The sequence below is a fragment of the Drosophila montana genome, unplaced genomic scaffold (assembly GCF_035044405.1).
Source record: "Drosophila montana isolate Dmon_TW-CO22-7 unplaced genomic scaffold, ASM3504440v1 contig_3029_1, whole genome shotgun sequence".
NCBI classification, from domain to species: Eukaryota; Metazoa; Arthropoda; class Insecta; order Diptera; family Drosophilidae; genus Drosophila; species Drosophila montana.
The window spans coordinates 142,878-168,924 of record NW_026997904.1 but is presented as its reverse complement, the minus strand read 5'-3'; the positions used below and the strand labels follow the sequence as shown (position 1 = coordinate 168,924).

The 26,047-nt window shown below is 43.0% G+C and overlaps 1 protein-coding gene across 2 annotated transcripts in view; it reads left to right on the top strand.

The window, feature by feature from the left end:
* Eip74EF (Ecdysone-induced protein E74) overlaps positions 1 to 26,047 on the top strand; it is a 40,794-nt gene extending 14,747 nt beyond the window's left edge. The window contains exons 1-4 of one of the 2 annotated variants that reach the window (XM_064685294.1): positions 11,335 to 12,526; positions 23,038 to 23,439; positions 23,580 to 23,873; positions 24,919 to 26,047. In XM_064685294.1, the coding sequence (XP_064541364.1) occupies positions 11,350 to 12,526; positions 23,038 to 23,439; positions 23,580 to 23,873; positions 24,919 to 25,862 (2,817 nt within the window). In that variant the 5' untranslated portion in view covers positions 11,335 to 11,349 and the 3' untranslated portion in view covers positions 25,863 to 26,047. Of the gene's footprint in view, positions 1 to 11,334; positions 12,527 to 23,037; positions 23,440 to 23,579; positions 23,874 to 24,918 lie in introns of those variants that run through there. The other variant, XM_064685295.1, reaches the window with a different exon arrangement.

Sequence of the window (26,047 nt, the reverse complement as noted above, 5' to 3'; positions counted from 1 at the left end):
GCACACACACAGACATGCACAATAATGGCATTGAAAATCTTTTTCAATAAAACACGTAAACAAACAACAAAAACCAAAACCAAAACAAGTAAAGACTAGGCAACGCGAGTGCATGCGACTAGCAGATACTCAGTAAGTGGGATTTACATGTGTCTAAATGTGTAAATATTTTATTAGATAAAATATATTGCAATTGTGGGTGTAGTCGTTTTCTGTAGATTAAATAAATATTAATATTTCAATAGCAATGAAATGAATTATGAAAATTAGAAAAATTCTTAATATTTTTTGCCGTGGTCTGTGTTGTATTCAAAATGATATAAGAAAATGTACCCATGAAATTTTAGAGCCTAGCTCTTAGGAACTCTCAGATCAGCTTTTAACTAACGTATAATTATAATATTTCTCTATAAAGAAATTCAGGAACTTTATTCATATATTCGAATAATATAGAATCAACAACATATCAAATTTTGCAGTGCTAGCTCTGAGGGTCGATCAGTTCAATGGGCACCTAGCTAGTTTTGCAGGGTATGCAAATGAAAATGAAACTCTTACGGCAGTGCATACATACACACATACATACAGCTACACATAGAGACACTACAACAACAACAAATTTGCAGTTGGACTGCATTTGAACTTTTTGTTAATAGTTTTTCTCAGTGGATTTTGTGGCTCTTTCTTCATAGGTACTAATCAGACCCCCTCCCCCCCCCACAGATAATATGTGAGGATTAAGTTTATCCATATTGTTGTTGCAGCTGCATCTCGCACACACACACACACTCGCACACACAGACACTCGCACATTTTGGAAAATTTCCAACAAAACAGCTCTTTCAAATTGATATTCATTGTGTTGAACTTGAAAATAGTTGTTGTTGCCGTTTGTTATTGTGCAGTTTAATCAACTTTTAGTTTGAGACTTCGAGAAACATTTCAATGCATTTCGATATGGGATTAGATGCATTGTTTGCCAGAGGTTGCCGCCCATTGGGGCGAGGCTTTTGGGGCGTGCGGCGTGGGGGAAATGCAAAGCGGCACGTATTGTTGCAAAATATATGGCGAATTAAATTGTAAATAAAATTAAAGAAATACTGCATTTTAATTGAAATAATAATTACACAGTATTATTATTATTGTTATTAATCTTTATTATATATTGTTATTATTAATAAAAACAATTTCTATAGCTATTATTAGTTACAACTATAGGAAATTGAAGGTTTTCCTATATTAATATTTTTGAAAGCATTCTTTCTGCAAACTCGAAAAAGAATTGTCGATAGTTTCGTTTAGAATTCGAACCAGCACCCTGCCTAAAGGTTTGCTTTGAAGAACTGACCTTCCACATTTTTGAACTCCGCTTTTCGTTCAAATCTTGGCTTTTCATGTATTTTCGAAGTTGTAATTTAAAATAATCGCTATGTATAAAGCTGTCGTCCTGACTGATTGACTGGCTGACTGACGACTGATTGACTGACTGATGAACTGACTGACCGACTGTCTGATTGGTGATCAACGCACGCGAATTATTACTGTAGTTACCTTATGTGATGAAGGTTCACGTTGAGAAGGGGTTTTGGGAAATTAAGCCCGCAAGTGTGGAAAAACTTCAATTAATTTCTAATATTTCGAAAAGTATTTTTTCTGAGCGTGCAAATCCCTCGCTCTGCGATGCTGCTGAAGTCAGTTTGGCGCTGAGCAAATCCTTTCAGATCAAAGCTCAACTAGCGAAAGTCGACACATGGAAATTGATAGCTTTCGGAAATCGTAGAAAATGCCAAACCAAAATAATCAAACATTCGCCGGCTCGACACCGACTCGGGAATACAATCGACACTCCGACGCTTCGACGTTCCGTTCGTTAATTAAAATAAATACTTTCCGGCTTTGGGAGCCGGGGCGCTGAAGCCAAGAAACTGGCCAGAAAAGTTGGGAAAATCAAGAGCCAGGCAACGGATAGTATCGCATGTGAAACTGGCCGCCGCTGCAGTCGCCACATGTGGCACACACACAGACGCACAGCCAGATGCGAGCTGCGAGCGACGTTTTCTTTTTGCGAGCGATTTCCTTTGGTTTTGCTGTTTACGTTTTCGCCAAGAAGTCAGTCAGTTAGTCAGTCAGTGTTACCAGGGCCGAGTGCCTCACGATGACGATGCCAAAAGCGGCCGCCGGCCAGACGGGGCAGACGGACGTGCAGCGAGTTGGCCAACAAGTTGGCTTTAACTGGTTTGCTGGCTAACCCAGACGGAGAGTGCGAATTGGCGAGAGGCAGAGCATTAGAAATTAGCCATATACGAAAAACGGCCCAAACAACATACGGATAAATGTTGGCAACTGTCCGCACTGATTGCTCCCCTCTCCCTCTCCCGCTCCCGCTCCCCTCTGCCCGGGGAGCAAAGGAAAGAAAAACTATGCGAAATTCACTTTCATTATGAATGACCGACGATGCATACAAATGCAACGGAGCTCTGAAGTCATCCAACCTGGTAAAGTCGGTTAGGAAAATCATGATTATTTCGCTTGGCTCAAGCTCAAGCTGCAATTTGCTCCGGTTGCAGGTGGCACGTGACCATCGATACGGCTATTAAATGCCAGCAAAATCGGTATAAAATCGAGATTAGTTGCACAAGATTTCAGACTAACTCTGGGCCATATTTAAAGGAAATGGGAACATGTTTTTAATACCCTACATCGATTTGAAAGGCAAGAGGCAAACGTTCTTAATACCCTACATGCATATAAAAGAAGATAGGCACTCGTTTTAGTACCCTACATCCATTTACAAGGAAATAGGACCTCGTTTTAATACCCAATGTCTAAAGGACCTCGTTTTAATGCCCTACATCCATTTGGAAGGATATAGGCACTGGTTTCTAATACCCTACAGTCAATTATATGGCAACAGGCATCCGTTTTTTATACCCTACATCCATTTGGAAGGCAATAAGCATGCGTTTTCAATACCCTTCATCCATTTTAAAGAAAATATACACTCGTTAATACCCTTCATCTATTTAAAACGAAATAGGCACTCATTTATAATACCCTACATCCATTAAAAAGGAAATAAGCACCCTTTTCTAATACCCTTCACTAATTTACAAGGAAATAGGCACTCGTTTTTAATACCCTACACGCACTTACAAGGAAATAGCCAATCGCTTGCACCCATTCAAAATGAAAAATACGCTCATTCTTAGTATCCGACCATCCATTTACAAGGGTATAGGACCTAGTTTTAATACCCTTCATCCTTCATCATGCACGTACACTTACAAGGAAATAGACACTCGCCATGAATACCATACACCTATTTAAAAGGAAATAAGCGCTCGTTTTTAATGCCCTTCATCCATTTTTTTTTTGACTATAAGCATTCATTCGTAATCCCTCACATCCACTGATATCTATATAAGAAAAGAGTTAGTCGATCTTCCCGTCCAGCTCAGATACTTAACGATCTGGAGACCTAAATTTGGTATATTTAGACTCTTTAGCATCATATGCACACAGGTTTATATACTTCTTCGAGAACTAATTCCAAATTCTCTAAGAGTCGATTAATTTTTAGTTTGTTTTTTGAGCATATCTCGAGGATTAAACTATAGGCACCAAATTTGGTATATTGGTTCTGTTTTAGAATACACGAGATAAAAATATCTCACATTTCAGATAACTGCACTCTTCCTCTTAATATAATAAAAACGAAACTAAAAACATTTGTTTATAAGAACTGGAAGATTATGTTCATATAAGCTAGTTACAGGATATCTTTGGGTCAGGCGCAAATCGGGCAAAACATCGAGAACATATTTCGAGTAACTCCTCCACTATATTTCAATTAGTTCCCGCTAAAGGGTATTCTGCCAGTCGTACACTCTCCATCAAATCATCCTCTATAGAGATTAGATTCTGACACCCTCAAGTGATTGTAATCAAATTAAACTACACAACATCGTAGCCGCTCCCGAGGCACCAAATTTAGGGCGCTGCTCTCAGGTGCTGGGAAGAAAACCCGATTCGAGTTTTTCCTTCACATACCTATTAACTGATTTAGGAGTGAGTCGCCCGTCTCTGGCGCTGTGTTGTTGCACTTCTCGCTTTCATTTTCTTTGCAGCTGCAACAAAAAACAGCAAAAATAATTTGCTTTTCGGTTGTTTTTTGTTCATTTTATGCGAGAAAATCGAAAGTTTTTCCACACGCCATAATGCAAAAAGAAAGTGCAAGTGCAACATGCGGCCAAAGAAATGAAAACCAAAACACGATAAAGACGCGACGGGCGGAAGGGGTGGGCGCGGTGGTAGGGGGGGGGGGGGTTGGGTGGTTGAGGGGAAGACGCAGCGCAGCGCAGCAGACGAGGCAAACAATGCCAACGGGCTACGGTCTAACCGGGCCAACGGGGCGTATGAGCGACTTGTTGTGGCCAAAAGTAGGATGCCATTGTTTGTGGTTTGCCTGACGAGTTTTTCTTTCTTTTTCTCTCTCCCACCTCCACCTCCTCCTTCTCTTTCTTTCTTTCTTTTTTGCTTGCTTGTTTGTTTGTGCCAGCTCTGCTGTTTTTGTTGTGGCATTTTCGTTGTCAAGTGCAAGTGGAAAAGCGCCGTTCAAACGGGCAGCCAGTCTCCATGTGGATGGCCAACAACAACTCGACTAGACTGGACTGGACTGACCGACTGGTAGATACCCTAAAAGCAGTGCAAAGCTGCCTTTACGCACATTCAAGCTTACTTCTACATACACAAGGATAAACACACATATGTAAATGCTGTGCTTCTTCTTTGCTTAGCCCCACTCTATATTTTTAGCAATTTTCAGGGCTGAGATATGGAACTTAATAAATGAAGTTTTTTCCTTTTGGGGAAGAATGAAGGGAATGTATGCATGAAATGAAATATGCTTAAGCTAGCTATACTACAAGATAGTCTACATACCAAATTTGGTGTATCTAGCTCTTATAATCTTCGAGTTATGTTTAAAAGAGAATGTCTGAAAATCGATATTTATCGATAACGTGCGCATGGGCGGAGATATCGATAAATAAGTGATAAGCGCGTTTTGCGTTTAGGTGAGCACAAAACTCACAACTCTCTTAATTTAGACAGCTCGTCGAGCAGACAGGCGACTATATCATCTACTCTGATCAGTTATATATACAATATGAATATGCTTCTGATCAGGTATATATGTCAGCATATGATGAATCTGTTCAGGTATATATGTATGTATATGTTTGCATATTTCCAGGCATGCCTCCTTCTGCCTGTTACGTACCCTTGCGCTAGTCCAGCATACCCTTCTCATTAGGTGTAGGGTATAGCGACAACAACTGCAAATCTGCTGCTGCCCCATCAGCCATTTCCTTTGAACAACATTTAATGCTGTCTGGTTGGCTTTCGATTTCGTTTAACTTTAATTAAAACACATAAAGACATAAAACTAGCCAACCAGACGACACGATGCTCTCGTCATTAACTGGGATTGCGCCAGGACGATTTCAGCAGCACTTCTCTCTTCTTCTTGCTGCTGCAACTATTCCCTTGAAAATAATACTTCAATATGCGAAATCGGTTGCTTCTTTAGCTTCTCTCGTCATTAACTGGGATGGCGCTAGGACAATTCCAGCAGCACTTCTCTCTTCTTCTTGCTGCTGCAACTATTCCCTTGAAAATAAAACGTCTTGAGCTTCTCTCGTCATTAACTGGGATGGCGCTAGGACAATTCCAGCAGCACTTCTCTCTGCTCTGCTTCTTGCTGCTGCAACAATTAAACTATTCCCTTGAAAATAATTCTGCAATATGCGAAATCTGTTGCAGTTGCTGCTTCTCTAGCTTCTTTCTGCTTATGTGTTCGCTTTAAGCCACGAACTTCAAGGGCTGCGACTGTAACTGTTTCTCGCTGCTTTGGGCCAGCTCATGTAATTGCCATGTAACAGGCCGCATTTACACGTTTAATTACACCTTTGGACGTTGCTCATACGCAGCGTGGGTCAGCCGAGAGTTGACAACAGTTGTTTTTGTTTTTGTTTTTTTTAGTCAACTTGTTGTTGCTTCTCCAATGTTAATAACAATGATATTTATGTCTTTCGCTGAGGGTCAAGTGCGTTGTTTAGTTTTTTAAGTAACTGAACTTCTCGGCTAACGTAATCATTTTCAGCTGTTGCCGTTGTTGTTGTTGTTGTTGTTGTTGTTGTTGTTAAGAAATGGGGAAACAGTTGCGCTGAAGGTTGCCGCTGTGAGGCAATAAAAGCGCTGAGCTAGTCGCTTTTTGAATGAAAACGTGAATGCCAATACACAACAACTGCAGCTACAACGAAAAGTGCAACCAAAATAGAGATGAAAAAACATATTTAATTAAAAGAAAACAATGCTGAAAACTCGACTGGAAATTTCCTGATGCTTGCAAAAGAAAACTGCGAGCTCTTCACAAGCGCTTGTTGGTCCAACAATTATTAACCTTATCAATTATGAGTTTTGGCCAACTTTATCAGCTCTCTAACTAGTATATATTGACTAATTGATTGACTGACTGATTGACGGATTGATTGACTGAACAATTATTAACCTTATCAATTATGAGCCTTGGCTAACTTTATCAGCTTGTGAACTTGTATATATTGACTGACTGATTGACTGACTGACTGATTGACTGACTGACTGATTCACTGACTGACTTCATATATTATATTTGATTATACATACTATCATGGCATGGCAGAGTTTCTCTTTGCTTTTTTTATTTAATATATTTTCAGTCTATAAAATTTAATATTTTTTTTTCAAATAATGGATATATTCCAAAAGAATTATTTTTAAAAAATATTTTTGCCTGGTTAATATTTCTATTTGCGAAAATTGACTTTATAATAGGTGTCCAAATATTATATATCCTCAAATTTACCAAAATGAATATAATCTGAGATACTTTTATTGTTATCGCTGGAAACTTCCAAAATATTCCGGAATCTGCCAGTCGACGATGATTTGCATTGTTATCACTTGAAATTTGCAAAATATTCCAGAAATTTTCACTTTCACTTGCGTCTGCTGCAAATCGCTCTCTCTCTCTCTCTCTCTCTCTCTCTCATTATCTCACATCTTTCTCCCTTTAATCCCCATTTGCCCGCAGGTCAAATTTTAAAATTATGCTTCAGCTTATAGGGACAATCAAGCAGAATTTGTATCCCTTATCTGGCTGGCATTAAAATCCAAATCCAAATCAAAATCAAAATCAAACGCAGCCATCATAAATGACGCTCGTTTAACCTACAAGTGACCCCGCCCCAACGCCCACCGCCTGTTGGGCAGACAAAGAACTAACATCATTGACCAGATTACCGACCGTCAAACAAAGAGATCTCCCAGCAACCTTACAAGCCGGCCCCGCCCCCCCGACGCACCCCTCTTCTGCCCAGCCAAAAAGCAGTGGAAACCGTAACAATTACAAGTCTGATGATTTTTCGTGAATGGCGAAGCACACACAAATATAAGTTTGACAAACGTCGACGTCGCCGTCGTCGCCGCCGTCGTCGTCGTTGCCATCGTAATCGTCGAGTAACTGTGATTGAGAATGAGAGCTGCCAAGCTCCTCAACAGTCTGCAGGTTAGTCAGTCGCAGCTGGCGAGTAGTGGGTGGTGGTGTGGGGGACGGGGGAGGGGGAGTGTTGGCTGGGTTTGGGCGAATGGCGCGTGTATTAGATGATATGAGGTCATTCACTGCTGTTTACTCCGAAAATGTTGTCTCGCCGTCGCCGTCGCCGTCGCAGTTGTCGTCGTTGGCGATGACGCGGCGATTCGCATGATACTCGAAAGGGAGTTGGAGGCGGTAGCTACACCCCCATACCCCTACCCCTCCCCCGCAGCACACCCGCAGTAAAGCGATACATTTCCGACACTTCCTAACCATTGACTTAACGTCTGAGCTGAGACGTTGCCGACATGCCAGCAGAAGCAGCAGCAGGAACAGGAGCGGGCGCAGGAGCAGGAGCAGAAGTCAAGCATTTGCAGTCGTCGTCGTCGTTGTTGTTGACGGCGTCTGTTCAATGACTTTTGTTGAAACATGAAACATGAATCGACTACACAAGCCTAAGCTACCAGTTCCAGTTCCAGTTCCAACTCAATTCGCAGTCCGTCCCGACATGTCGAGGTGCCCAGCCCCAAAGCAAAGCCACCTAATGCGCTTCCTCTTCAAAATTCTTTTACGTCTCTGTGTCTGTGCCCCGCTTTGCTCTCGCCTCCTCTCCCCCCCCCCCCCTCTTTCTCTCTCTCTCTCTCTCTCTCTACCTCTTCCTCCATTTTTCTAGCTCTGGCGGTGTGTCTGTTTTGTGTTGTTGCCAAAGGAGCTGTCTGTGCTCCCCTCCCCCGTCGCTTGCCTCCCTTGACCAGCTACCAGTTGTCGGTACATTGGACTCATTTTGCACACACACTAGCTTAGCAAAAGTATGTCTGTGTCGCCAACGACGTCGTCGTCGTCGTTGTCGTCGCCTCATTAAAGTTCTCCCCATGGCTTCCACACGCTCCTCCCCTCCCCTTCCCCGCCCCCCACTTTGCACAAAACGCCAAACTCTTCCTTCTGTTTCATCTTCTACAGCTCTTGTTCTGCTTCCTTTATTTGCAATATTCAGGCACACATGTTGAGCTGTGAGAGAGAAACAAATACACAAACACAGACACAGACACGCACACAATTGCAATTGCCAAGTAAATGGAAAGGCCCCCAACAACTAAACAAACGGAAAGTGAAAATTTGCTCTACTGCCATCGTCAAACGGTGACAGCGACGGAGACGGCGACGGCGGCTGAGAGAGTACTTTTGCTCTCGCACTCTCTCCATCCCACTCTCTTTGTCTCTCCCTCTCTCTCTCTCTCTCTCGCACACACTTGCATTGAGTCATAGTCGTTGCGATTGCACGACGATATTGCAGCAGCGACGTCGACGTCGACTCCGGCATCATCACCTCCTGCTCACTTGTCGCACTCTCGCACACACACACACATACACTCACTGCTGCTGCTGCTGCTCCCCCATGATCGCGCAGCCCTTTTGACTTGGCCTGACCCATTTGGGGGCCCAGATAGCTGCAATTGCTCGCCACTTGCTCCACTGAAGTGAACGCACTGGGTCTGGGTCGCAGCGGCTATTACAAGAGAGGCGGCTACATCTACATGCAAACTTACGTGCATGTGTGTATGTATGTGTGTGAGTTTGCTTGTATGTTTGTGTGTTTATGCATGAAATGCGATTGTATGGAATCTGGCCTGTAGATCAGGCTAACTAGAAAAGTTTGGAAGGGTTATAAGGCTTAAATAAGCTTAAGTAAGTTCGCGGAGAGTTAGTCTTAAATTTAGACTGTGTTTTTTTTTGTATCGGAAACATTAGATAATGGTGGAATTTAAAGCTTTTTGTTACTCTGTTGGCCTCTTAGATAACTCGATCTTAGATAACTTATCAAGAGTTTGTTGAATGGATTTAAATGGAAACAGGATTTTATCAGACTTTGAAGGGTGGGTGCTATCACTTTGGTCATCGATGGTTTTGGTAGTCTATATTATCCGCGAGCTTGAAAGGTTAAGCAGCCTTCACTCCTTTAAACTCTAGTTTTAAGAAGGCTATTTAAGTAATGCTTAAAAAAGGTAGATAAATATTTTAGGTGGACATATTTAGGTGGACAGAGCCCTATTTGAAAATAATCTAAAGATTTAGTCCTAGAATATGAATCTAAGTTCAACTTGGCTATAATATGGCGTCCCCAGAGGAGCTTCTCGTTTGGATAATCCAGCCAGGGAACGATCCTTGGACAAGGGAGTTCAGTTCTTGTCACCCAGTCCATGTAAATTATCAATCCATTTTTTTCTATGAATGGATGGGCTGAGGTCTGGCTTAAGGTTAACTCCTAGCCGAGCATAAGCTTTCGTTACATTTATCGTTTATGTGTGTATTCATGTATGTATGTATGTATGTGTGTGTGTGTACATTGTCATCTGTCAAACGCAGACCGCTGTGCTAAAAATTGAAAGAAAACCCTTCTTAAATATGGCCCTACTCTGCGATTCTCATGAATTCGAGTAAACCTTGAAGGCTGTCATGCTTTGATAATTTAGTGCAGGTATTTTTTGGAATGTGTGTAAGTATGCAAATGTGTATGTACGTATGTATGCTCGATTGTGTCCATATGCACATATGTACACCTTTTACATCCAATGCATATGTTACATCTGAAACAATTGAAAACTTATATATTCTGCACCACTGTGCCGGTTGGCTATGTTTGCCACTCAATGTCCCTAGAGGAGAAATGCAATGCAAATGCGCATGTGGCACACAAAACCACCCAATACAAACAGCCTTAGCTGCAGCAGCAGCAGCGGCAGCAGCCGTGCACATACACACTCACATGTAAACAGATGTAAGCACAAGCCTGCGCACATATTAATTTACATTTAACATACGAATAGCAACAGAAGCAGAGAGCAGAGCGCCAAACATTTTGCTCTCGCGTAACGCAAAACTGTTACGTTTGCTTACCATTTTGGCGCGCTCCCGGCTGAGACTGCGACTGCGACCGCGACTGCGACTGCGACGCCGACATCGTTTTCGCAATAGCAGCGTCGTCGGTCCCAACAACATTTCGTGGCTCGCGCTCTTCCAGTTGGCGCGAGCCGAGCAAGCGAGCCCCATTCAGTCGCTGTCGCTGTCGCAGTCGCAGTCGCTTGCTCATTTTATTTCATTTTTCCTTCCCACCTGTCTCTCTCTCTCTCTCTCATACGCTCTCTGTGAGCCGCAGCTCTGTGTGCTTGTGAGTGGGGCGCGCGCGCGCTTTGCCAGAAACGTCGACGTCGCCAACATCGCACGCTGCAGTCGCGTCGCAGTCGCCGCCTGCAACGTTTGTTTGCGCCTAATAAACACTCGGCAGTGCTTTTTGTGCTGACTTTAGATTTTAGTTTTGCTGATACCGTAAGAGATAAATGACGTGCGGCGGCTGACAGCAAAGCAAAGCCAAACACAGCGAAGCACACAGCAAGAGCAAACGGCAAACGGCAAAGCACAGAATTGTTGTTCGCTGTTGCCGGACTTTACGTTTGTTTCCGCGTATTCGCGTAGCCCGTTGCGCGTTGCGTGTGGCGCGTTGCCCGCTGCCCCATTGCCCGCCCGTTGATGGCCTGCCACAAAGATGTGCTTAACTGCAGGCGGCGCCACCGGCCAACCACAACAAAATAGTGCAAATATACCTCAAAATTGTAGCGCAATATCTGAAATTCAAAAATAATATATCGAAAGCATGTGCAACATATAGAGAACGTGAGTGTGTGCGTGTATGTGTTATCTATAGAGAAACTGTTAAAATGATAATGGTGCAACATTTGGTGGCCGCCACGGCGCACAATTTTGCGACGGCGGCACTCTCGACTGTCTCCTCATCATCATCCAGCTCCAGCTCCATCTCCAGTTCCAGTTCGTCGAGCTCCGCGTCGCTGCTGTCGCTGTCGTCCGCCTGCTCCGCCTCGTCAGTGTCAGGCTCTGCGTCCGCCTCGCCGGCGGCATCGCCCACAGCTGCTGCCTGCTGTGCCACGCCCACGCCAACACCAGTCGCCTCGCCCCTGGCGCCCAACACGCCCACATCACCAGCGCCCGCAGCATCGGCCAAGGATGCACAGTCGGAGCTAACAAAACCAGCAATCGCAGGTGCCATAGATGAAGTCAAGTCAGAGCGAAAGAGTCCACGACCTGCTCCAAGCCTAAGTCCAGATTCAGCTCCTGCAGCAGCAGCAGCAGTGGAAAAGGAAGCCGCAGCGGCTGGCAGCAAAGTTGAAGAAGAGACAAAGGAGCAGGCAGCAGCTGAGGAAACGGAGCAGGCACAGGCCAAGCAGGAGAAGGAGAAGGATAAGGAGGAGGACGAGGAGGAGGAGGATGTGGAGAGCATTGCAACAGATTGCCGCGAGTTCAAAGTGCTCTACAATCACCTGAGGCAGCAGCAACAACAGCAGCAGCATCAATCCGAGCCAGACAAGACGCGCAGCACCCTGGACGATGTCTCGAAGATACTTTGGGAGCGCAAGCAGCAGCTGCAGCGCGGCAGCGTCATCACCAGCAGCAACGAGTTGCAAGTGCATCAGCAGCAGCAGCAACAGACGCAGCTGCCACAGCTGCCACAACCAACGCAGCAGCAGCATCAGCAAATGAGCGACATCGAGGACGAGGAAACGCTCGAGGAGGACGCCGATGCGGACATCGAGGCGGATGCCTCCAACGATGAGGAGCTGCTCGAGCTGCAATACCAAAACGGCTACGACTCACCCCTCGATCTCTCGCTGAGCAGCGCCGCGACGGCGGCAAATGCAGCTGCAGCAGCCGCGGCGGCGTCGGCAACAGGCGCCACAGCATGCAGCCGGCGACGGGGACGCACTTACTCCGGCACAGAATCCGACGAAGATGCATCCACGCATTGCGAACGGGCGAGGATGCGGCTGAAGCCGGCGGAACGCTCCGCGGCCTACAAGAAGAGCTTGATGAAGCGCTACTGTAAGTGGCAAATTGTTATTGAGCTAATGGGCGGGTGTGCTTGACCAGGATATACCCTGTACAGCTAGCTTATATTGTTAAAAGCGAGACTTGACTAGGATATAGCCTTTATGATATCATATTGTGTATCATATATTTATGTACATCAAGATGTATAGTGAAGTGCTTGAACGGATAGACAATCTCTAGAAAAGTGTAGGTGCATCTTATATTTATATACATCATGCATTTGCATACATCAAGATGTATTGTGGGGTTTGAACTGCTTGATTGGATATATCCCAAACCTTTTTCTAGCTTAGTCTATGCATATGTCATCTTTATATATATCCTGTATTTGCATACATCAAGATGTACTGTGTTATTTGAAGTGCTTGACCGGATAACTAATTTCTAAAATAGTGTATGTATATGTTATATTTGTATACATCATGTATTTTCTTACATCATACTGTGATATTTAAAGTGCTTGAGTGGATATATGTAGGTGTGTTTATGTTGTGTTTATATACATCATTTTTGTACATCAAGATTATGGCAAACATACTGATTAAGTCAGCAGTGCTTGACTGGGAAATACCCTATAAAACTTCTAGAATGGTTTGGTTAAATACGTATATGTATCTACATCTTTACATCAGGATGTACAATGTTTTACTAACAGTTATTGGTGCTTCGTACATCGAGATAGATTCATACCCACTTCTTTAAAATAACTTTTTATAATTTCAATTAATGGCTGTAATTTGTATTTTTAAAATGAGTGAGTTTTTTTTTCTAATTTTTTAACGTTCTTTATCTGTATATAGTATATCTATATATACTTTATCTTGATAATTTATAGATATTGCTGCGTTTAACTGACAAACTCATATTTGATTGATGGACGTGTGTGTGTGTGTGTGTGTGTGTGTGTGGGTGTGTGCGTCAAGCTGAGGCTGATGCTGCTAAAACTCATATCTCGTATCTATTGGCCTGCGTATGTGGCAGCTTCTGTTAAAACTGTGGCAGCTTTTGTCGAAATCCATTTGAGGTTCGCTTTAAATCTTTCAACTTTTAGTAGACCAAAATTGTGAAATGTCAATTTGGCAACAGCAACAACAACAACAACAACTATGCCAGGCAAAATTTATAACAAAAAGAAGAAGAAAAAAAAATAACAATATGCGCTCCCCCAAACAAAAAACAAAGACGTCCAAACGCAAAATAAACATTTATTTAAAATAGCGCAATTTCCGCTAACGACGACAACTGCGGCGGCGACGTCGCTGCCAACGTCGCTGTCTGAGCAAAGAGCGTCGGGCAGCGACGGCAGCGCGGCGGCAGCTTCGTAACAGTTTCCTAACCCACCTCAACAATTTTATTGATTACTTTAGGCGGCAAACGCACAGCAGCAGCAGCAACAACTACAACTACAACAGAGCCGTGTGAGAGCGAGAGAGCAAGTTAGTGTGTGCGAGTAGCTTTCTAGCGAGCGGCGATGACGCTCAACTATCAAACGCTCTCGACTTTGCTTTGCTTTGCCAATCGCGCTGCATTCACTCTGCATGCGTGTATGTGTGTGCCGTAAATTGTAATATTTTGCTTGTGTGTGTGTGAAATAGTTTCTCAGTTGCTTGAACGCTGCTGCTGCGGCGAATTGCCAAGGCGCCAACTGGCAACTGCCAACTGGGGGACTGCTGTGTGTGTGTGTGTGTATGTGTGTGTTGGCACTTGTTACATGTGTATGTGTGTTAGTAGAAGACTCCGACTGGCTAGAGGTAACCCTTCGCATAAGCAGCCAACAACTTGTTTCCTCTATTTGACACGGGCGTCTCTTTTGACTTTTGCAAGCGGTTGTTGCCTTTGCTCCGATTTGGCTGCAGGGAATCTCAACGTTAAATACAAAAGTCTCTAGACGCACACACACACACACACATAAATATGTGCAAAACAAATACAATGTACAGCAAACAATCTATATACGCATACATATATATATACATATATATATGGATATAGTATGTACTTGTTCTTAAAAGGGCGTCAGGTACTTGAAATTTTTGTATTAGCGGAAATGCGCGTCGCTCGCAGCTCTGCTAAGTGGGCGTTGCGTGTGTATGTGTGTGTGCGTGTGTGTAGATGAGGGGGAGGGGCGATAAGAACTGAGCAAGATTCTTCGCTGGAATTCGGGTTATGAAGTACATGGCTTTGACAGATTTATGCAATTGCCAGCTGGACGCGAATGAATCATCTAATCACTGAAAATGAAAGCTCTGACATTTAACTAAGCCCTAAGACATGCATATTTATATAAACCTGTTGACTACGACTTGACACAATGTTTATATTTAACTGCATTCTAGACACTCAGAATTGGAACAGAAAAGAATCTTTAAGATACAAATTCAATGAAAGGCCTTTAATCCTCTCCGTTCCCTAACTACACGAATGCTTTCTAGACACTGGGAAATTATAACCAAAAAGTATCTTTAAGATACAAATTTAAAAAAAGCGTTTCATGTTCTTCAATTCTTCAGTTTGTCAGAGAACAAGTATTTATACATAGGTAACATCTTAATTTCTACTGAGTAATGCTTACTTTTTCGTATTAACTAACCTAATTTAATTCTGTTATCAATGCAATGCACTTGTTTGTGTTTAAGTCAACTTTCATTAAAGTAGCTCACAATCGCTTCTCATATAATGCCCGGCTTTTTTTTAATGCCATTTCTGGTATACAATTTCCTGCAAACGTATCGAAATCCCTGCAAACCGCAAACTTGGCCCGCAGAATGCACAAAATGCTGGTGCCTCGAAATCAAATCAAAATGCCAAAGCGTTCAAATCAGCCAGCAGCTCATGTTGAAGCTGTGCCACACCCCCCCCCCCCCTCCCCTCTCTACCTTGCTGTAAAAAAAATAAATAAAAAAAGCCAACGTTATCATCTTGATCAACATTTGTGCAAACGCTGGGAAACTTTATTTCAGCAAATTCTTTTCAAATTTAAAAAAAAAAATAAAAATATTTTGTTGTCTTTGTTGTTGCTTTCACAAAACTCTTTTGACAAACTTTATTTGGTTATTTTATACACGCACACACACACATATATAGAGAGTATAGTAAATACACACATGTGCGTGTGTATGTGTGTGTTGCCCTCTTACAACATGCAATCATTTTTTTTATATTTTATTTTAACCTTTTTCTACACGACTTTATTTGTTTTGTTTTGCTTTTGATTTTGTTTTACCTTCAACCTTTTGGGGTTTCAACCACAGCTCTGCTCCCGTTCCCAATTCACCGCCCACAACTACACACACACACACACACAGACACACACACACACGCAGCCACAAGCAGAATGCGAGGCAACTTTCAATTGCGACATGAGGCGAAGAGCGCAACGAGCGCTTACAGGCTTGTTACGCGCTCTCTCTCTCTCTCTCTCCCTCCCTCCCTCTCTTCCTCTCTGTCTGCTGCTCCCTTTACATGAGCAAGCAGCGCAGCTTCAGCTTCTGTAAGCATGCGATTGTGTGTGCATGTATGTGTGTGTGGGAAATAGTGTAAAAGAGCGACGTCGTCTCCGTTGTTAGCCTGACCCACCCGCCGCCCGCCGCCCGCCCGCTTGTGCGCCAACCCACAGCTGCACAACGAGGTCTGTTGCTTTGAGGCCTAACGCAAAACATTTTGAGGTAGGTTGGGAATAGATTGGCAACAACTGAGCACACATACAAATAGAGAAAGAGCTAGAGAGCGAGAGAGAGGGAGAGAGAGAGAGAGGGAGAACGCGTGAGAGAGAGCGAGAGTGTGGCGCACGGAAAAACTTAAATTTCTCGTTTCAGCGCAAGAAATTAGCAAATCATTTTCTTTAGCTTAACCCAAATACGGCTGACTTTTTAGAATTATGTAAGCACCATGTCTCGTTTTCTGTCTATGTGTGCGTGTGTGTGTGCGTTTTGTAATCGCATTTAATTGCCCGGCGCAGTTCTCTAGCATTTGCCCAGCATGGTTATTCGTGGGGTCTCCTTATCTGTCCGTTGATTGCGGCGCGATAATTGATAATCAGCCTGAAAGAGAGAGTTAACGAGAGTGCGTGCGTGTGTGTGTGTGTTAGTGTGTGCGTGTGTCTGTATTAGAGTCAGAGATAACTGGGATTATGTCACATATAAAATGCTGAAATATAATTACAAATCTGATTGGAAAATTAGCTAATCAGAAACCCGAGCATGCTTTGTTATTGTTGCTAATTAATTATTTAATCGATTGTTGGTTTTAAATTTCTGATTTGTGGGTGTACAGAAGAGCGAACAGCATGATTATAAATGTACTCTTATATAGTATATACATAAATATACACAAATATATATATATATACTCTATAAAAAAAGAGAAATAAATTTAACACACAGCCCAATTAGCACTTGTAATGAAAAAATATTGCCGCGGCGTCACGCGCCAGATACATATTAGATAAAGAATGAGATCTGGCTAATATATATATACATATATATAAGAACTCTGCAGAGAAAGCGCTAATTATGACAGGTGTGAGAATTGGCAACAGAGCGAATGACCAGAATAAACCAAAATTATGTAATATCCGGTAAAAAAACAGAAGAAATATGCAGAATTAATTGCATACTTGATAAGACTTTGAATAACTTAAGAGTCTATCAGAATAATTGATGCCTTCATTATAAAATGGTCTGTTAAAAGGGTCAAAGGAAATTAATATACAAACATCTTATTAAATATGTTTATCATGTCTCTTAATGAGATGTTTACCGTATTTATAAGAAAGAGTATGGTTTATATGTACTTTAAATATTTTATATGCCTTTGCACACTCTTATTTACGTTTACTTTACTCTTACTTAAACATTCCTGAATAGATCTAGCTCTGCTTATAGCTTGTACATATATACATATACATACATACATACATATATATGTACATGTAGCTTTGTACCTTAACACTTTCCTCCTCCTTACATCACTTGATGTAATATTATGCATAGATTAGAAGTATCTAAGATTAGGGTTAGATAAGATCACATCCTTAAATGAGATCAGATCCCTTTGCCATCTTTTTAATATAGGGTATTCAAATTATAGGGTATTCAAATTCAAATGTATATGTACATGTAGCTTTTGCATCACTTGATGTTATATTATGTTATACATTAGAAGTATTTGAGATTGAAGTTAGATGAGATCACATCTAACATACACCTCTTGCTATCTTCTTCATACAGGGTATTCCAATCAAATATATACATATGTACTTGTACCTTTGGTACTTAACACTTTTCTCTTCCTTACATCACTTGATGTTATATTATTGCATAAATTAGAAGTTACACATCTTGCATACACCCTTTGCCATCTTACTATAGGGTATTCGATTTTAACAGAGGAATATTAACAAAAATGGTTACAAAATTTATTCGGCAAGATAACAAATTGCGTATCAAACAAATGCGACAATCTCTATGCATATTATATGCATAAATATTCATATGAGAATAATCAAAATACATATAATTTAAAAAAATTAAAATGCTAAATAAAATGCTGCCCATAAAAAAAAAAAACAAAACAAAACAAAATAACCAAAAAACAGCTCACAAAAATTACAATACACATATGCACACATGTGTACACATATATACACATATGTACATACATACATCCATCCGTACAAACAACTGTACATATGCATTTCCTTTTGTATTCAACGAGAAATTTCTGTATCAAGAGTGAAATGACAGCAATAATAAAAATTTCAACAACAACAAATCAACAACAAGAACAAAAAACAACTCGGTATCAATTCTTGATGCGGAAATATTGAGGAATAATTTTTGTAGCCGCTGCGCTTTTTTTTCTTAATTTTTTGCTGCTCCTTATTTTATTTTTAAATGTGTACAATATATGCAAACAAACTGTATACATATAATAAAGGCAAAACAAAAAAAAAAGAACAGCAACAAAAAGTAAACACCCAGCACCAATACAGATGCACATAATGAGAAATGCTGCTTTAAGTCCACAAACGTACATACATACATATGTCGCCATAAACATACATACATACCCGTAGCTTAAACAAGCAATAAGAATCGCACACACGTGTGTGTGTGTGTGCGTCTCGCACTTGTCTGCATGTGTGTGCGTTATCCGCGAGACCTTGAACTTGAGACTGAATTTCCAAAAAGCGCACAAGCACACAACACACTCACACACACACAGACTGAGGCAAACAAATGCGCCCAGCGACGGCAGCGGCAGAGGCAGCGGCGACGACGACGACTCACAAACACAAGAACAAAAGAAACAACAACAGAAAATGCCGACAGCGGCTTTTATTCTTTGTACCCATACACAAGCAGTGTGAAAGACTCACACACAGCGCCGTAGCAGAGGCATGAAAGCCAAAATAAGCCAGCCAAAGCAGCAGCAGTAGCAGCAGCAACAACAATGCACACGCTGAACAGGAATTTGCGGAGAGTGCGAGAGGAAGAGAGCGAAAGAGTGTGTCGCATATGGGAGAGGCGGCAGTCAGAACTGCGAACGGAAAGTGGGAATGAACTGGGAACTGAGTTCGCTGACGGAAGCAGTCCCATGATGGGAATACGGGAATGGGCGAATGGGGAAGAGAGCAACAACAACAACTTCTACATTAGTATGTATGAATGTACAGCTGAATGTATGTATGTATGTATGTATGCACATGTACAATAGCCAAACAAACACATAAATTATAATATTTAAATATAGAACTTTTGAGTTGTTGTCGTCGTTGTCGCTGTCGCTGTTGCTGCTCTTGTTGCTGCTCTTGTTGTTGTTGTTGCTGCTGTTGCTTTCTTTTGTCTGTTTTGCTGTTGTCCGCATATTACTTTTGGTTAATCGGTCGTCAGCGCCGCATTTGTTGCTGTTACTCTCATTGTTATTGTTGTTGCCACACTCAAATTGCTTTCGCTGTGAAACACACACACGCACACACACATGCACATTGCACACACATTTTTGGCTGCTTTTTATTATCGTTAGCTTTGTTTTTGGCAGTGCAATAAAGTATCATTTTATCTATTTCTTGTCATGCATGATATGTATACACATACATATACATACACATATATATGTTTGTAGTTCCAGCCCAGACTTCAACAAACATGACCAAAAACTTTTCAGCTGCCAACAGTTTCCGCTTCTCTTCAGTTAGTTAAGCTTAAATCAAACTCCATTTTATTTCCCTAACACATCTGAACTCAGCTTAAATCTCATAAATATCTTGTTAACGAAAAGAAAAAATCCCCGCCAACACCCACAGCTCAAACTTAAATACAAAATAGGCCAATACCGCAATGAGACAACATACACACACACACACACAAATCGAACAGTTGTTGTTGTAGCAATTGTCAGGCACAGCGAGCTGCTTCCTCGGAAATGGCCAGAAACTGTAAACAAAACACTTTTGTACACAAACAAAACACTTTTGGCATGCTCGACGCTGCAATACCCTGCAATCGCTTGCTTGTCGTAGGCTTCGTCGCAGCGAGAAGCCTTTGCCACAGTTTGTTTATACATATATTTAATGCGTGTACATTAAAAACAACTAATCATGGCAACAGCAACAACAACAAGAGCAACAACAACAACAGGTACGCTGCATACCTACATTGACCTACTATTCGCAAATGCTGCGGCTCCATTGTGACTGTGAATTGTGAATTGTGATGTAACTGTCCCAAAACGCCGCGCACATATCAACGAGGCAGTTCAAGTCCAAATTCGGGCAGGGAAATATAATAATATAATGCCAATAGGCAAAAACCAAAAAAAAAAAAAAAAAGAGTACATATGTATGTGGAGCTCTGCACATGACTCTATCGTTAATTGCACACACACACGCACGCACACACACCTGTACAGCTCCAGCTCATGTTGGCCAATTGTTGTTTTCTCACAATATATTAAATTGTTTGGCTTTATTTTTGTTTTTAATAGACCGCATTTTTAGAGGTCAGCGCGCATTTGGCGCACCATTGCAATGCGTAATGCGCGCGCCTCTCTATGTGTGTGTGTGTGTCTATGTGTGTGTGTGTGTGTGTGTGTAAGTGTGTAAATGGGCGTATCGGTGCGTTTTATAAGAGCCTCTTTGTGCACCATTCAAATGGGTTTGCCAATTTCGTTACAGTTTGTCTGCGTTTTGTGTGTCACCGTGCGTATGCGTAATCTTTGCTGCACATTACACATACGCCAGGTGTGCCAGGTGCGCGTCTGCCTGTAGCAAAAGCAATAGAATAAACACAATTCCACTCTTTCTGCATCTCTAAATGTCGCCGAGACATGCAACTATATTGCTTGTGCACACAATTTGACATTACGTATACGCAACGTCTGCCGCTCGCACAGCTGTGCCACATTACGCATACGCCTTGTTGGCCGCTGCTGCAGCCACTCACGTGGCAGCATTTCCTCTAATACTCCGAAGAAAACAAAAACAACAAATAACAATATCTGCGAAATACATACATATGCAACAACAATTGACAGGCATTTCCGCCCAGAGTTGGGCAAACCAAGTGCCGAAAAATCTAAAAGGAAAATTCTCTAAAAACAAGCAAATTTGTGTGCGTTGCGTCTAATGTTTATAGTTTCCGCCAAAAGAAATAAAAGTTGATTTTCCACTGCGAAAATAAAAAAAAAAAAAACGAAAAACTCAAATTTGTAGCCGGAGCAGTTGGCGGGCTGTTGCAGGGCAGGTTGGAAACAGCGTGTTGCAGGCCACAGCTGATTTAGCTGCTTGCCCGCAATTTCCGTCACGACTTGGCAGAGACACACACACACACACACACACACAACACAAACGGGTCGTTCGAATGTCTGGTTTATGTGTAAATACAAATGTATGTAAATGTGCCATATTTTTACAGCAGCTTTTGAGTATATATGCAAACATATGAAACATATCAATATATCATATGCATAAATACATATATATATTTTTATTTTTTACATGCTTCTCATTCACCCACAACACGGCGAATGGGCGAGCAAATGCACGAAATGAAACGAGCGGCAATTAAAACGAGACGGGGCAGCGAATTGTCTGTAAGCTTGTATGTCTGTATGTGTGTATGCATATGATTGACTGTGTGCAGGTATTTAAAAAGCTGTAAAAAAAAGCGCACACACTCACAAACGTGGCGCGTACAACATGCAATAATGCAGCCAGCAAAGCATAAATTGTAAACTCGTCGCCGCTGCCAGCAACAGCAACAACAGCAAAAGCAAAGCCAAAAGCAACAAAAACAACTACAACGCCGACAAGCCTTGACCTGATTTCTCTTCCTCTCTTGCTGCCAACTGTATGCGTGTACGTGTATGTGTGTGTGTGTGTGTGTGCGCGCACGCTTGCATGCAAGCTTTATTGCTGCTGCCGCTGCTGTTGTTGTTGTTGCTGCTGCCTTTTAGTTTGCCTGCAGACTGCACTTGTGCGAGCGAGACAACTGTATGCGCTGGCCAACTGCATAAGTATTTGTGTGTTGTGTGTGAACAGCTTGACATTCAATGCAATTTTTGTTGTTGTTTCTGCTGCTGCTGCTGCTTCTTCTTCTTCGTCGTCTTCTTCCACATGCAGCAGCAGCCGCTGCGGCGTTTCGCATAAAATAAGTGAAAATGCACTTTTACTTTTCAGCAACAACAAAAATTGCAAAAAGCAAAAAAAAATAAATTTCAAAAGAAAACAACAACAACAAAAACACAACTTGTGCATTTTTCTTGCGTTGCACCTCAATGCACAACAACAAGAAAAACAACAACAACAACAACAGAAACAGCAGCAGCAGCCAGCTAAAGAAAGTGAGATGCAATTTTTTGTTTCATTTTTTTTTTTTGGCTGTTGTTATTTTTCGTTGCCTTTGCTGCTTCTCTCACTTTGCATTTCTTTTGTCATTGTTTTTAACGGTTGTTGTTGTTGCTTTGAGTTCATGGCTCGCCGAATTGGGGCATTTCAATTTTGTCTCTGTGTGTGTGTGCGTGTGTGTGTTTTGCTCGCATATTTCTAGCCTCTTGGCGACTTTTGCATGTCGCTCAACTTGCTAACAACAATGACAACAACAACAACAACAACTATTTTGTATAATTATGTATATTGCGAATTATTTAAGTATTATTAGCTTTGCATTTCATGTGAGCTTGGACATTTTGACAGGTCTCGGTTACGCGCAGAGGGCGGCACTCGAATAGCTTGTAGATTGTTGTTGTTGTTGTTGAGGCTGATGAGATAAAGTTGTTTTTTAATTGGGTCGCAACAGTTGGCAGAGATTATGAAGTAGTTCGAGTGTTGGACAGCTATTTAGCAAAACGTATCAAGTGACCAGCGAAGCCATGAAATAAAATAATTAAGCTTCACACTTGCAAATCTCTTAAACTGACAATCTAAAAAAAAAACAAAATATATATGCACTTTTATAAAATGCTGCATAAAAGCACAATTAATTTGCCTCTTTGTTTTGCAGATACTGAAATTCCTATTGTCAAACAATCAACCAGTCCGTCACCTCATCAGCAGCAGCAACAACACCAACACCAGCAACAACAACAACAACAACAGCAACAACACCTGCAGCAGACACAACAGCAACAACAACAACAACAGCAGCAGCAGCAACAGCAAGCTTTCGGCAGTGCAACAACATTGTTGCACATCAAGACCGAGCAGAATGCGCTCTTAACACCGTTGCAGCAGAGTCAGCAACAACAACAACAACAGCACAGCTTACAGGCCAACAACAATGCGCATCAGCAACAGCAGCAGCAGCAACCTTTGGCCATACCGCATCGGCCATTGCTGCACAATCTGCTCAGCGGCGGCGCAATCCACAATCCACATCACAGAAATTACACGACGGCCACAACAGGTGAGTGCGAAACAGCTTGCCAGCAAGGTGAACCACAGTGCACACGCCCTTTGTTGAGCGACATGCCCCAAACACTAAAAATACAAAAAAAAAAGCGCATTGGCAACTTGTTAATCTTGACCCATTCACTGCATGCACAGGTTCGTTTCCGCCCAGTCCGGCGGATAGCGGTGTGTCCGACGTGGACAGCTCCAGTTCCGGCGGCCAGCCATGCGCCGACGAGTTGAAGGCGCGCCTGGGCATGCCCACAACGGCAGCAACATCGGCGTCAGCAGCTGCAGCTGCCGCAGCGGCCACCCACTCAGCAGCGGCAGCGGCCGCAGCAGCGGCAGCAGCAGCGGCGCACCTGCATACGGGCACATTTCTGCATCCGAATTTATATCAGAACAATGCGGCGAATTCGTTGCGGAATATATGGAATCGCAGTGTTGGGGGTGAGTATATCAAGTATTCACAGATACACATGAATATGCAATACATATGTGTGTATGAATGTATATGTGTGCAGTAAAAGTTCAGCAATCGAAAAATGGCAGGCTCATACATATGTACATGTGCATATATATACATTTGTATATATGTACACACACACACACATAAACGACACAATCAATTGCAATAAGAATGTGTTGCACTCGCTGCTTTTATGCTTTTCGCCTCGCTTTGTGTCTGTGTGTGTCTGTATGTGTGCTCGTCGCTGTGTAAAATCTGTGGTCATCGACACATTGCCTTTGCGCAAATTGTGAAGGTCACAACGACAACGACAACAGCAGCGACAGCGACAGCGACAGAGCCAATGTGGCAATGCTGGCGCTGTGAGCTTCTCCCGTTTTGTGCGCTCCCTCCCTGTCCCTCTCTCGCTCTGTCTCCCTCTCCTGCTCTGAGCACGAGTACGAATGCGAGCGCCAACACCAACGCTAATGCAACAATGCGATGGTGAAGACACGAGCGAAAAACGAACGAAAGCGTACGTTGCTCTCTTCGCTGCTGCTGCTGCTGCTGTTGTTGGTGTTGGTGAGCGAATACTTTTGATTTTATTCAACGGCGCTCAGTCATTTGCTCAGCTAGTCCACCCCTCCCCCCAAATCCATGCACCTCTCGTCGGGCAACTGACTGTTGAATTGGGCAACGGCAGCGCCGTTGACGCCGGATGTAAAACAAAACTTACTAAATAGCATACAAAATTACACACGTACATACATACAAGCATACATACATACATATGTAGCCGTGTGCACTGTGAAATAGTTAGGCAGCAGGCGGACAGCGCTGCGCACAGTGGGTCGCATTAGCTGCAAAATGAACTGAATTATTGCGCCAAGTAATGTTTATATATGTACATATGTATGTATGTATTTGGATTACTTTGCTATTTACAGAATTCATTAACTCACATTAATTTTAGTTAATCTGGCAACTATGCAATCATATTTAACACTTTTGCCACTCTCTCTCTCTCTATTTCTTTCTTCTCTACAGTGCCCGACAACTACTATGGCAACAGTGGCTCCAGCGGTGGCGGAGGCGTTAATCCTGGCACGCCCGGCGCGCCCAGCTATCTGTCAACGTCCTACTTCAATGCGCCAGCGGCTGCGTCGTCCCAGCGTAACGCATCTGCCAACGGCTTTGGCACACATCAGCATCATTCCCTGCAACATCAGCAGCAGCAGCAACAGCAGGCGCAGCACGCGCCGCAACAGCAGCAACAATTGTCACATCACCAGCAGCAGCAACAGCTGCATCATCAGCAGCAACAGCAGCAGCAGCAGCAGCAACAACAACAACAGCACCCTCAGTCACAGCTGGCAGCAGCGCAGCTGGCGTCAACGCACCCCCACCAGCTGCATAGTACACCACAGCACACGCATTCCACAATTGCCAATGCTGCGGCAGCGGCAGCGGCGGCGGCGGCGGCATCGGTCGTGAGCAGCAGCAGCGCCGTCGCAGCGGCCGCAATGCTCAGCGCCGGCGGCACGCAGAGCGTCATACAGCAGCCGGCGACGTCGAGCGTCAACTATGATCTCTCTTATATGCTGGAGCTGGGCGGGTTTCAGCAGCGCAAGGCGAAAAAGCCGCGCAAACCGAAGCTGGAGATGGGCGTGAAGCGGCGCAGTCGCGAAGGCTCCACCACCTACCTGTGGGAGTTTCTTCTGAAGCTGCTGCAGGATCGCGAATACTGTCCGCGCTTCATCAAGTGGACGAACCGTGAAAAGGGCGTCTTCAAGCTGGTCGATTCCAAAGCCGTCTCCCGCCTCTGGGGCATGCACAAGAACAAGCCGGACATGAACTACGAGACGATGGGCCGCGCCCTGCGCTACTATTACCAGCGCGGCATATTGGCCAAGGTGGACGGTCAGCGGCTGGTCTATCAGTTTGTCGATGTGCCCAAGGACATAGTTGAGATCGATTGCAATGGCGTCTGAGCGCGCGAGTGCAAGCGAGAGAGAGCATGTAAATAGACGTAAACCTTACCGAAACGGTGGCAATAGAATGGGAGCTGAACCGGCTAGCGGCAATAGTAGAAATATACATATAAAGCAGAGAGAGAGAGAAAGAGCGAGGAAGAGCAGAAGCATCCAAACTACATATATGCATGCATACACACGCG